At 41.4% G+C, this 14,993-nt stretch overlaps 1 protein-coding gene across 1 annotated transcript in view; it reads left to right on the forward strand.

Annotated features, from left to right (window-relative positions):
• Positions 1-14,993, forward strand: part of LOC126095552 (dipeptidase 1-like) — a 122,750-nt gene that overhangs the window by 53,359 nt on the left and 54,398 nt on the right. The window contains exon 5 of the mRNA XM_049910330.1: positions 6,102-6,171. Coding sequence (XP_049766287.1) covers positions 6,102-6,171 — 70 coding nt within the window. The remainder of the gene's footprint in view (positions 1-6,101; positions 6,172-14,993) is intronic.

Raw genomic sequence — 14,993 nt, forward strand, 5'->3', positions numbered from 1 at the left:
TTCACTATAATGCTTCTCAAAGCACTGTAGCATGGTTCTGGCCCTGAGAAATGGACAATTTTACTGCTGAAAGATGAATCTCCGTAGGGGAAGACATCAAACATGAATGGATGCAGGTGGTTCGCAGCTATCAGAGTGTCTTCGATTACCACCAAAGATTCCATGCAAGCGCAGGAGAATGTCTTCTATCGGGCTGCACGTTTCGAGCCGCCGTTCACCTCGATGATGGCGTTTATGGAGACGACCAGCACCCTAGTACAGCAGAAATGATTCAACCGAAGAGCCGACACGTTTCCATTGGTCGACGGTCAAATCCCGATGGTCCCGTTTCCACTGCAATCTTACTTGATGATGCCGTTGGGTCGACATGCGAACACTTAGCAGTGGTCTGCTGCGGAGGTCAATGTTCAACAATTTACGATGAACGGTGTGCTCCAAAACACTTGGCATGCATCAGCGTTGTGCTCTTTGGGCAGAGATGCGACAGATCACCATCTATCCTTCTTGACAGAGCATACAAGCCTCCGAGCCCCACGTTCTGTGAATAGCTGTGTACGACAACCATTTAGCGCCTAGTGCTAGTCTGACAGTCCTTCTGCCTCTTTCGGTAGAAGCTCGCGACAGTAGCACGTGAACATTCGACCAGCTTCGCCGTTTTCGAGATACTCGTTCTCAGGCTCTCCGTAATAATAATCTGTCCTTTGTCAATGTCGCTTATTTCAATGGATTTCCCTATTAGCAGCCCATAACTCCGCTAGGGTAATCCACAGTCCGTGTCTGCTCTGCTTAATACTTTTGTTACCACGTCACGTGCACGCAAGGCCACCAGACAGCATCCATCATCACGGTGGGCAGTCGCCATAATGTTTTGGTTCACGAATGTATAACTAAATGATTAATTTTGGTCGACATCGATCATCCTCAACATAAAATACAGGCTGAGGTTCAGTACCACCACCATAGAACCTCATTTTCATTGATAACCACTCGTTTCGTTAGAAATAAATTTCAACGGGTCGGATGGTTAAATTGTTTTCATATATGGAACTGGCTTAAAAGTAACTTACTGATTATTTCAAATTACAAAGTTTACACTTCTTTTTTTTTCAGTGTCTGCTCAACGTTCACGTACAAACAGTGTGTAATTTGTGACTCTGTTGCAAAAATAAATGTAACGTATGTGTTTGTAGCATTATCGTGTACCATTGTTTCTCTGACTTCCCCGATTATCCGGATTTTTATTTATCCAGATGATCTACGGTCCATACTCCTGTGAATAAATATGGTTCCACTATACTACAAATGAAGGCACGTCTGACAGTGCTTCTAAATGGCCCATTGTTGACGGACAGCAGTGTAATGTTCACATTCTTGCAATGACTGGATATATCTTATCTGCTATCGCGTACCTACTGTATTATAGATAGCCAGCAACACAGCACATGGAAGCATAAATAACAAAAATAAATAAATAAATAAATAAATAAATAAATGATGTGAAACTTGAGTTTCTCTCGGCGTGTGAAATGTTTAACATCTTCGACGAACTTACGGGAATGCAGCTATATGTCATCCTCGACAAGAGCCGATATTTCGACAGGTGCACACCCTTTCGTGTTAAAGGCACTAATACAAGGCACTGTGCAAGACAATTTAAAACCTCGATATGGAGGACATCTGACGAGACAGTACACACACCGCAATCACTTTTTGACACCACACCACCGACCATGACCAAGGTGATTAATTATCGATAGTGAATACGAGTATTAATTGCCACTGGTTGCGGTAAAATCAACTCTGTACCTTTGTTGTTTGACCAAGGACACAGAACGATTCTAAGCAGAATTTAAGCAGAAAAACCTCCATCCCTATTTATAAGATCATTTCCTAATTTAATCTCAACTGATTCCTTAATAAAACTAAGCTGGTATGTTAACTCGGAGTCTTTTGCTACGGCATTTCTGAATAAAATCTCGGTTTCAAGCTGCGTCGATTCGAATAAAATACTCAAACTTTCCATGGATATATCCACCGTTGTCTTCAGGACTAAAAACTTGAGCTCCTTGGGCCTTAAGCTGACTGGTTGCAACTAATCGACAATGCCATCGTGCGTTACGTCTGCAACATTCGTATTATTCGTATTACCGTGTCAGTGATTCATATGCCCAGAGAAGTTTAGTTACTACCATATGTTATGCCTACTTCATCTGTCCCTCCGTGGAGAAGTACCCAAAAACCACACATCACAGATTAAGTGCTGTCATCTCATCACATCGAAACACAAGATCCCACTTACATGGTCTCCCAACTACGACCATTCATAAACCGAAAACATTCGCAAACTCCTTCTCTGTCGCTACTGTACGTTTCTAGAACAGACTGCCCTGCATTCTGCGTGCAACTGAATCCTCTGCTGCTTTTATGGACATGCCGGAGCACTTCTTTAGTCACTCGTATAACGTTTCCCCAAAAATTAATACACCACTGGCCATTAAATTTGCTACACCGAGAATATATGCAGATGATAAACGGGTATTCATTGGACAAATATATTATACTAGAACTGACATGTCATTACATTTTCATGCACTTTGGGTGCATAGATCCTGAGAAATCAGTATCCAGAACAACCACCTCTGGCCGTAATAAAGGCCTTGATACGACTGGGCATTGAGTCAAACAGAGCTTGGATAGCGTGTACAGGTACAGCTGCCCATGCAGCTTCAACACGATACCACAGTTCATCAAGAGTAGTGACTGGCGTATTGTGACGAGCCAGTTGCTCGGCCACCATTGATCAGACGTTTTCAATTAGTGAGAGACCTGGAGAATGTGCTGGCCAGGGCAGCCGAACATTTTCTGTATCCAGAAAGGCCCGTACAGGACCTGCAACATCCGGTCGTGCATTACCCTGCTGAAATGTAGGGTTTTGCAGGGATCCAATGAAGAGCAGAGCCACGGGTTGTAACACATTTGAAATGTAACGTCCACTGTTCGAAGTGCCGTCAATGCGAACAAGAGGTGACTGAGACGTGTAACCAATAGCACCCCATACCATCACGCCGGGTGATACGCCAGTATGGCGATGACGAATACACGCTTCCAGTGGGCGTTCACCGCGATATCACCAAACGCGGATGCGACCATCATGATACTGTAAACAGAACCTGGATTCATCCGAAAAAAAGACGTTTTGCTATTCGTGCACCCAGGTTCGTCGTTGAGTACACCATCGCAGGCGCTCCTGTCTGTGATGCAGCGTCAAGGGTAACCGCAGCCATGGTCTCCGAGCTGATAGTCCATGCTGCTGCAAACGTCGTCGAACTGTTCGTGCATATGGTTGTTGTCTTGTTGACTCAGGGATCGAGACGTGGCTGCACGATCCGTTACAGCCATGCTCTCGACTGCTAGTGATACGATGCCGTTGAGATCCAGCACGGCGTTCCGTATTACCCTCCTGAACTGACCGATTCCATATCCTGCTAACAGTCATTGGATCTCGACCAACGCGAGCAGCAATGTCGCGATACGATAAACCGCAATCGCGGTAGGCTACAATCCGACCTTTATCAAAGTCTGAAACGTGATGGTACGCATTTCTGCTCCTTACACGAGGCATCACAACAACGTTTCACCAGGCAACGCTGGTCAACTGACGTTTCACCAGGCAACGCTGGTCAACTGCTGTTTGTGTATGAGAAATCGGTTGGAATAAATTGAAAGTTCTCGCTAACAGGACCTACAAGAATAAAAAAAAAAAAAAAAAAAAAAAAACTCGTAGTACAGTGTTCAGACTGGAAAGACGAAGTTTCATAGGACGATCTAGGAAAAGCACAACTCTATGAATGACGTCTATAGGAAAATAGTGCAATGAATAAGGAGGTAACCGATGACTGCAGTGAATTTTCATGCACGCGAGTGAGCCAGAGTGAATACCACGCTCCCCAGTAGTCCAGTTGTTAGACTATAAGCCAACTGCTGAAACTTATTTTCACAATTTCTTTGCCATGCTGTACGCATAAAAATGTTTTGATTTCAAAAGCGAATCATAATCAGAGACAACGCATAATTGTTGAAATCCATTGCGTTGAATTTTACTCTGTTTCACGGTATCTCTGCCACTAACAAAAATTCTGTCCACACAATGTGATTCTATATAAAGCGAGGAGGGATCAATAATTGCTGTGATTGTTTGCTGTTGTTCTGGAACGACGAATTTCGGTTAAGTGGTATGGGCAGCCTGATGCTCAAGAAAGTGTCTAATTTCTACAAATAAGCATTTGAGGGACAAGTATTGCGAACTTTCATTAACAAATCCGAATATCTCGTTTTGCTGTGTGGGCATACATTCATGTTTTGGAGATAAGGAAACAATTACGAAGGTCTTATTCACAGAAGTTTGAGTAATATTATCCCAGTGCTTCAGTCTTGCACGGAGGATGAGTTATATAGGAAATTACGTTGTTTGAATGTATTAGTCGTGCTTCGGAGCATATCGGAATTACCCCACCCTAAGCGTATATAACTAGTAAACGTTGATGTAACGGACTTGTTCAATTGGAAAAATATACCTCACTAGCGCTTTGGAAAGGACTGGGTACTCGTCCTCTGCCTTACGAAGGATCTAAATACCGTCGCTAAAAGAATACCGTGCGGTGAAACCATTCTCAAAAGAGCAAAGCAAAGTCTTTTTATTACAGAGCAGAGAAGGGCATAGTAAAATGAAACGTTACTGTAACATAAAAATCTACAGGGGAGCCAGAGAAGTTCCAAAAATCGACCACCTTGTTAAGCAACTGACAGACATTGGTAAATAGGAATTTCTTGGAATTCGGCATGCCTATGGGCAGATATATGTGGGTGTTTCAAAGAGAACGTGAAGAAATGAATTGAGGAAAATGCAGAAAGTTGATGAGGGGCTGAAATGAGTAAACTAGCTGTGACACAACACGCTGTGTAGGCTGGACGTTACACGATTCTGGTTAATAATGCCCAGCTCCCTACACTCACTGGCGGATACCTCGATAGACTGATTTTGCTCAATTAGTAATTTTAATTGATGAGAGGAATGTGTAAAGCATAATGGTAACTGGTTTCCGGTATGAAAGAGGAAGTACACCAGTCTTCCACTATGGGACTATAATGGCAACCACACACCAACAACGGCCAAATTGTCCTTTAATTTGAAAACAAATGACGTTATATGTCGGCGCGGAAGCAATCCACAACGCAAATTCACTTTCAGTCATTAGCGAGCTACGGCGTACGTCAGCTGTGTGCCGAAGCCGTTAATCCTGTTCCAGATGTGCTTTACTGATGGGGACGAAACGTTGACATGTTCGAGACTATTGCATAATAGCACATAAAAAATTATTTTCGTTGCCGAGTGTTTCATACTATAACTACTAATACAGAATGTTTCCAACCCCGAAAGATGAACACCAACGCACTGTCGACAGTTTTAATGTAGTTGCTAAGGAATTTTGAATGGTGCTACATTCGATTTATATGTTTTCTTCGTAAACAAATATTACATATATTCTAATGGCACTAATGCTTTTTATTACTCTAAGTTCCCCAAAGGGTATCCAGTGTTCATTCCCATTTGTATGAGCATTAATTGGAGTAACTCCAACTATCGTATTCTCTGTGTTGTTAAAAGTAGGTTACTGTTCTCTATTGCTTGTATCAAATTTTCTAAAATTTACTTGAAATGTATTACACGCGAGAAAGGAATTAATAAATATAGAAAAATATTTAGACTCATATTAAAGCAAAAACTAAATCTATCCTTAGCTCTGTCAAATTATTGCTGCTGTAATATACTGCAAAGCGATTTAAACAATTTATGAATGATTTAGTCAAAATAAGTAGTACAAATGGCGGGAAACGGTGGACAGCCTTGCCTAACTCCTATTATTATTACTTACTACACATATAAGATCCATATTGGTTAGATGTAAGAAGGGTATAAAGGGCACAATATTGTCAGTAAAAGAAACAAGTAAATTGTTGAAAACCTGTACTCAATTTTTGCGTACGTACAAAATAATGTAACGCTCTTGGGGGACAGTGTAGTGATTGCTTCTCTTTGTTAGGGCAGACTGCTCCATAGTGGATGAGCCTGGAAGAATACCCATCCTGGGAGGACTGTCTAGTTTCGGACGGGTAAGTCACGGTTCTTCTGAACATCTGCTTGCATTTTCAAATATATCTTAGATATTAATTTACAGATTAAGTTCCGTAAATTTGTTAGATGTTTAATTTCTCATTCCAACTTTTAATTTCTATTGCGGTAGTCACAACAAGACATATTCTACTTCTCAGCATCTCACACTTATATACCAGATAGAAGTCACACATAACCTTCTAAATATGGAGATAAATAAAAAGAAACAGTCGTTTTAAACACTTATGAATACTACTTTAATTTGATATAGTCTGGCAACAAATGGAAAAACCACTTGCAGCGAAAGAAATATGTTTCTCAGGTAAATTATTCACCAATTTGCGTTGCAATGGCTTCATAATTGAACATCGGGTGTTGCTTAGACAATCGGAAAAGCGAATTCAGATATTATATCCTGGATGTGCAAGTAATTCCAACACAATAAATACGAAAAAAGGCGTACAGGTCATTAAGGACGGAGCAGAATAAGGGAAGGCAGTCGACCGTGTCCTTTTGAAAGGAATCATCATGACTTAGTCATGAAGCAGTCTCCTGAGACTACGGGAAACCTAATTCTGGGCAGCTGAACAAGAATTATCACCGCCATCCTACTGCGTTATAACAGCGGTTGGTTAAGCTCTGAAAGTGAGGATTTACCTCATCACTTCCAAACCAATTGTAAAGAAAATTACTAACTCCAACCTAATTGTGTTATAAGAGGGCTGAAGGCGGATATGGTGATATTACGACAGCTTATAAACGTAGTAATGGTACCACAATAACTTACAACTTATTAGTTCTTGAAACACCAACGAAACACGCTGAAATGCTCACTCAAGATGCTTTTCAGTCAGATTGCACCAGACAAGTTACAAAAGAGCTGCGACAATGACAGTTTGAAAAAAAAAACACTATTTTCATATCGCTGCTGCTGTGACAAGACACAGTTCCGAACAACACAGGCAGATATCACTTAGAAGAACACAAAAAATTCATATAATGAAATTAATTATCGTTGTTTAACATTGTTTATTGGCTAAGTATTTGCCTGTATGTTGCAGTTAATTTCAGTTCCAGGGCTGTCTTTGTGTCTAATTGAATACGGAAAAACCTTTCTAAAATTTACAGTTGCCCATTATCATAATTTATGTTAAACTATATGAAGAATGATGTTGCTTTTGTATAAATACTTGACTTTTTTGTTTTGATACTAACAATGAATGCACTAGCCAGTACGTGTTTCATCTTTTATTGGCTGTAGTAGTGAGGTAGAAGAAAAAACACAAGACACGCAATGAAATGATTTAGGCCATATTTTTAAGTAACCAGCTGGGGTACCTGGCTTCGCTCAGAGAGTTTATAAGACTGTGTGGTAGGTGGAATGAAAGCATAAACTCTAAACTATAAGAGATAAAAAGCTCTTATTGGAAACATATTCTAACTATTTACAATACTTGTTAAAGTACAAGAGGTAATATTATTTATTGAAAATATAATCTAACTATTTACAATATTTGTTTATAAACATTTTTCATTTTGTAACCCTGAGTATATATCGTAAGTACGAATTTTCCGAATTTCCTACTCGAGAGCAAGCTACGTATAGATGACTGTGTGAGAAGCAGCAGTCTTTGCGGCTGATACCAAAATGTTTTAAAGTTTGTCCTTTCGCTTTGTTAATTGTAAAACTGTAGGCTAATTTGATTCGAAATTGCGGTCTTTTAAACTGGGATATCAGTTCAGTAGCGATCAGTGGTATTCTGTGGATAAATAGTGTGTCACGCTTGCACTTTCATTCATAAGTTCTGTTTCGATAACGTTATTCGATAGCTGTTTGACTATCATCCTTGCCGATTACATAGTTTTGGAACGTTCAGATTTCTGAGTAGTATGATTGGAGATCCAATTTTAAGTCGAAGACATTATAACGACAGTCCTGGTACTTGCAATGAGTTTAGAAATTCTGTAGGCAAGTTCACACTATCTTCAATGTTTAACACCTTGTCGACCGATATGTATATTCTCTATTCGCGGGGAATTTTCTTTTGAAGTTGATATAGTCGACAATATTATTTTTAGGTGCCAAAATCGCCCTTTCAAATAGCCGATGCGGTATGTTATAGTTGTGAACAGAGTTTGGATAAATGTGGCCGATGAATTTGTTTCCAGCGGTGGCTATGTTGCAGAAACCACTTGAGTTTAACGACACCGGTGGTCTAGTCAATAGGATATGTGCCTTCACTTATTTGTAAAAGTTGTTAAGTGTGCTGTTGTTTCGTTTTCCGATATTTCAGATGGCAGTTATAAGAGTCGAGGGACATGAAAGGGAAGCAGTGGTTGGGAAGGGAGTGAGGCAGGGCTGTAGCCTCTCCCTGATGCTATTCAATCTTTATGTTGAGCAAGCTGTAAAGGAAACGAAAGAAAAGTTCGGAGTAGGTATTAAGATCCATGGAGAAGAAATAAAAATTTTGAGGTTTCGCCGATGAGATTGTAATTCTGTCAGACACAGCAAAAGACTTGGAAGAGCAGTTGAACGGAATGGACAGTGTCTTGAAAGGAGGGTATAAGATAAATATCAACAAAAGCAAGCCGGCCGGAGTTGCCGTGCGGTTCTACGCGCTACAGTCTGGAACCAAGTGACCACTACGGTCGCAGGTTCGAATCCTGCCTCGGGCATGGATGTGTGTGATGTCCTTAGGTTAGTTAGGTTTAATTAGTTCTAAGTTCTAGGCGACTGATGACCTCAGAAATTAAGTCGCATAGTGCTCAGAGCCATTTGAACCATTTTGAACAAAAGCAAAACGAGGATAATGGAATGCAATCGAATTAAGTCGGGTGATGCTGAGGGAATTAGATTAGGAAATGAGACACTTAAAGTAGTAAATGAGTTTTGCTATTTGGGGAGCAAAATAACTGATGATAGTCGAAGTGGAGAGGATATAAAATGTAGACCGGCAATGGCAACGAAAGCGTTTCTGAAGAAAAGAAATTTGCTAACATCGAGTGTAGATTTAAGTGTCAGGAAGTCGTTTCTGAAAGTATTTGTATGGAATGTAGCCATGTATGGAAGTGAAACGTGTACGATAAATAGTTTGGACAAGAAGAGAATAGAAGCTTTCGAAATGTGGTGCTACAGAAGAATGCTGAAGATTAGATGGGTAGACCACATGACTAGTGAGGAGGTATTGAATAGGATTGGGGAGAAGAGGAGTTTGTGGCACAGCTTGACTAGAAGAAGGGATCGGTTGGTAGGACGTGTTCTGAGGCATCAAGGGATCACCAATTTAGTACTGGAGGGCAGCGTGGAGGGTAAAAATCGTAGAGGGAGACCAAGAGATGAATACACTAAGCAGATTTAGAAGGATGTAGGCTGCAGTAGGTACAGGGAGATGAAGAAGCTTGCACAGGATAGAGTAGCATGGAGAGCTTCATCAAACCAGAACGGAAGACCACAACAACTCCCATGTTCTTTGCTAGTAGCAGTCTTTGTATGTGTGGCCAGCAATTGTGATATTTTTGGAAGGAATTGATGTCGTCTGCTGGTGTTGACTTGAGGTTAACTGGAAGTGTTTGTCGAATGGGCAGAGTTCATCTCATCACTTCAGAGTTTCCTCACAAGTCTTGTACTGTTCTATCCATGGCTTCCAGTGATTTTTTTTATGTGCCATTATTCATTAGTCCCAGAAGATAATTTTAGATTGCTTTAGAATTTCACCCCTTTCCAAATGCTCTTGAGATATCAGACCTCTGGAATTGTTCTTCGGTTATATTCAACGGTTGTTGTTGGTCAGAATAGGCAATTCGTACACCTTCTATAAGTGTGGCTGCCTTGCCGGTTGATGGCAGTGCAAGTGCCATGTGTTGTTTAGCACGTATTTCCCCCAGCAATAGATTTATTAGAAACGTTTTCCCGGTGCCACCTGATGCTTCCGGGTAAATAATTCCGCCAGTCTTGTCGACCCGATCCATGGTAACGTTGTAAATTTCCTTTTGATTATCAGTGGGCAGTGATTTGTTGTGAGCAGTATGTTGATGTATTTCGTTGTTGTTGTTGTTGTAGCTTTCTTTCTTTTGTAATTTGGAAGTTTAGCATACTGATAGCATCTTTTCGTGGTGCTTGCATCCCAAGTTCTACTCAGGTCTGGTTGTTTATTCGTAAACATTTATTCTCTAGGCTAATGAGTGTTTCATTGGAGATGTAGTCGTTGAATTCGATGGTAAGTTCAGGATGAGCTTGTCAGATTTGGTACAGTGTATCATCACTCATACTCTCTTTGGAGGAGTCCCACAGCTGTTTTGGATTCGAGAGGTTATATGTTGTTGAATTATAGGAAAGAAGCGTCTCATTTGTTCAGCTGAGGCTTATTGTAGTGTTAATTGCCAGTGGTTGTCGTTTACCAGTAGTCTTAAGCGACGGCATGCTTCTCTGTACGTCTTCCATTGGTAACCGTCAACAGTCTTGAGATCTGTGAAACTTGTTGGTCCTAGTACTTCGTGTAGCAACACCAGGAGATAGAAACATTCGGCGTTGTTCGAATGTACTGCGTATACTCGGCCTAGTGCACCAGTTTTCGTGATTCCTGGATGATATTTCGTCGTTGAAACAATTTTCTTATTGTGTTCCATGTACAATAAGTAGGGACGTCGACATATAGTAATGTTTCCGTGAATGGATCCGTTTGGCGCAGTTACTAAAAAACTATTAATGTTGTGTTCTGAGGTGGTCCGCTTGCAATTTTTCTGGCGGTGTCTTTCGTGAAGTAAACTCTCGGTCCATTCTCCAAATGTACTGCTAGATGTTGCACAGTTGGTTCGCGTTTACATATGGGAAAACCTAAATCCACCATGCTGCTTCATTACTGTTCATGTATCGTCCCATTTTGTACATGAGAATCTCGTCGTTCCTATTTTGTTGCTCGCTCTCTTTCGCTATTTGAAATGCGCCATGTCACTGCCTTCGTTCGCATACTTACAGGCATATTTGATGGGCCGGCCACTGTGGCCGAGCGGTTCTAGGTGCTTAAGTCCGGAACCGCGCTGCTGCTACGGTTGCAGATTCGAATCATGCCTCGGGCATGGATGTGTCTTTAGGTTAGTCAGGTTTAAGTAGTTCTAAGTCTAGGGGACTGATGACCTCAGATGTTAAGTCCCATAGTGCTTAGAGCTATTTGAACCATTTTTGAATTAATGGATTTCTCTGAATTGCGGTATTCTACATTTGCGTGTGCTTGTAAAATTATGGAAAGCTGTGTTATATGGTACGACCCATTGATTACCTATTTCTAGTTCATCGTTGCCTCGTATTCGTATGTCGGCTGTGAAGCCACCGTTTTTGAGTGATCATCTTCTGTACTAGGGATTGCCATCAACTCCGGTTTGTGTGTCCTCCAAGTTTAGTTTTGGTATTTCTTAGTACATTTTCCATCACTCATATATGGTGAACTGGGATTTACACTAACCTATCTTTGGCGCAGAAATGGGTAAAATATGCTGATGTAAAACTTTTCGATAAATTACCAGATGAAATAAAATGTCTGACAGACAGCAGTAACATGTTTAAAAATAAACTGAAATCAATCTCCTTGACAACTCCTTCTATACCATAGATGAATTCTTGAAAATTCTTGAATAGGGTTAAATAAATCTATAGGTATAAAACACTATGTGATCAAAAGAATCTGGACACCTGGCTGAATATGACGTGTAAGTTCGTGGCACCCGCCATCGGTAATGCTGGAATTCAAATTGGTGTTTGCCCACCCTTAGCCTTGATGACAGCTTCCACTCCTGCAGTCATACGTTGCTGGTAGGTTTCTTGTGGAATGGCAGCCCATCCTTCACGGAGTGCTGCACTGTGGAGAGGTATCGATGTCGGTCGGTGAGGAATGGCACGAAGTCGGCGTTCCAAAACATCCCAAAGATATTCAATAGGATTCAGGTCATGACTCTGAGCAGCCTAGTCCATTACAGTGATGTTACCGTGTAACCACTGCGCCACAGGCCGTGCATTATGAATAGCTGCTCGATCGTGTTGAAAGATGCAATCGCCATCCCCGAGTTCCTCTTCAACGGTGGGAAGTATACACACCTCAACACAAAAAAAAAAAAAAAAAAAAAAAAAAAACGCCACACCACGAAGAAATTATCCAAATGGGACGGACATCGGTAGATGTGATGTACATGTACAGAAAAACAAATGATTACAAGTTCAGAAAAGTTTGATGGTTTATTCAAGAGAAAGAGCTTCACCAGTTGAGTTAGGCAATAACGCGTTGGTCCATCTCTGGCCGTTATGTAATCAGTTATTCAGCTATGGACTGATTGGGAAAGTTGTTTGATGTCCTCCTGAGGGATAATGTGACAGATTCTGTCCAATTGGATCATAGGATCGACTATATTAAGAGAAGATTGAAGGGTGCTATTCACAATGCTCCAAACGTTCGCAGTTGGTGAGAGGTCCGGCAAACTTGCTGGCCAAGGTAGGTTTGGCAAGCACGAAGACAAGCAGTAGAAACTCTCGCCTGTGTGAGTGGGCATTATCTTGCTGAAATTTGAGCCCAAGAGGCCTTGCCACGAAGGGCAACAGAAAGGGGTGAAGAATATCGTCGAATTCAGGGCACTCTCTTGCCCTTGGGTTGGGAGACTGTCACCAAAGGCTAAAGAATCAGCAATGATGAACTGCACGAGGATACAGAAGGCAATGGAAACCACTACATTAAAGACACATAACTTGTATCCACGGGACATGCGGCCTGTAATGGAAAAACTGTCATGATGATCTCTCCACTGTCAAAAGATTCTGGAATAGTTCCCCATTCGTAACTCCTGGAGGGGACTGCCAAGGGGCATGTGACAATGAGAAAAAGACGTTCTACGAGTCGGCGCGTGAAATGTGTTAGGGAAGCGAGAAAATCTGGAAAGGGAAATGCAGAGTCTAAATCTCGATATAGTATGGGTCAGTGAAGTGAAATGGAAAGAAGGATTTCTGGTCCGATAAGTATAGAGTAATATCAACACCAGCATTAAATGGTATAACATGAAATGGTTTAACTGGAGTAGATTAGTTACGAACAGAAGGGTAGGGCAAAGAATGTGTTACAGTGAACAGGTCATTGTGGGGTTGTTCTTATCAGGATCGATAGCAAACTATTACCGACACCGATAGTTCAGGTATACATGCCGACATCGTAAGCTGAAGAGATAGATAAAGTATATGAGGATATTGAAAGGGTAATACAGTACATAAAGGGAGATGAAAATCTGATAGTCAAGGGCGACTGGAATGCAGTTGTAGCGGAAGGAGCTGAAGACATGGTTACAGAAGGATATGGGCTTGGGACAAGGAATGAGACAGAGGAAAGACTGAGTTGTGTAATAAACTTCAGCTAGTAGTAGCGAATACTCTGTTCAAGAATCACAAGGGGAAGCGGTATACTTGGAAAAGACCGGTTGACAGGGGAATATTTCAGTTAGATAACATCATGGACAGACAGAGATTTTGAAGTCAGATACTGGAATGTAAGGCGTATTCAGGAGCAGATTTAAACTCAGATCAAAATATAGTAGTGATGGAGAGCAGGCTAAAGTTCAAGAGATTAGTAAAGAAGAATCAATACGCAAAGAAGTGAGATACGGAAGTAATAAGGGATGACGAGACGCGCTTGAAGTTCTCTAAGGCTATAGATACAGCAATAAGGTTCAAAATGGCTCTGAGCACTATGCGTATTAACTTCTGAGGTCATCAGTCGCCTAGAACTTAGAACTAATTAAACCTAACTAACGTAAGGGCATCACACACATCCATGACCGAGGCAGGATTCGAAACTGCGACCGTAGCGGTCGCTGGGCTCCAGACTGTAGCGCCTAGAACCGCACGGCCACTCCGGACGGCACAGCAATAAGGAATAGCTCAGTAGGCAGTACAGTTGAAGAGGAAAGGACACCTGCAAAAAGGGCAATCGCATAGGTGAAAGAAGATAACTGGGAATAAACCATTTGAACAAAAGAAATACTTAAGTTGATCGATGAAATAAGGAAATACAAAAACACACAGGGGAATTCAGGAATACAGAAATACAAGTCGCTGAGGAATGAATAGGAAGTGCAGGGAAGCGAAGACGAAATGATTGATGGAAAATGTTAAGAAATCTGAAAAGGAGTGAATGTCAGAAGGACTGCCTCAGCATACAGGAAAGTCGAAACAGCCTTCGGTGGCACAAAAAGCAAGGTTGATGACATTAAGAGTGGAACGGAAATTCCACTGCTAAATGCGGAGGAGAGTGAGGATAGGTAGAAAGAGTACATTGAACGGCTCTATGAAAGGGAAGATTTGCCTGATGTGACAGAAGAAGGAACAGGTGTCGATCAGAATTTCTAAAATCATTGGTGGAAGTGACAACGAAACGACTCTCCACGTTGGTATGTAGAGTGTATAAGACTGGTGACATACCATCTGACTTTCGAAAAAATGTTATTCAAACAATTCCGAACACTACAAGAGATGACAAGCGCGAGAATTATCACACAATCAGCTTAACAGCTCATCCATCTAAGTTGCTAACAAGGGATATATAGCGAAGAATGGAAAAGAAAATCGAGGATGTGCTAAATGCCGATCAGTTTGGCTTTATAAAAAGTAAAGGCACGAGAGAGGCAATTCAAAAATGGCTCTGAGCACTATGGGACTTAACATCTTAGGTCATCAGTACCATAGAATCTAGATCTACTTAAACCTAACTAACATAAGGACATCACACACACACACCCATGCCCGAGGCAGGATTCGAACCTGCGACCGAAGCGGTCGCGCGGTTCCAGACTG

This window comes from Schistocerca cancellata, chromosome 8, assembly GCF_023864275.1.
Source record: "Schistocerca cancellata isolate TAMUIC-IGC-003103 chromosome 8, iqSchCanc2.1, whole genome shotgun sequence".
NCBI lineage: Eukaryota > Metazoa > Arthropoda > Insecta > Orthoptera > Acrididae > Schistocerca > Schistocerca cancellata.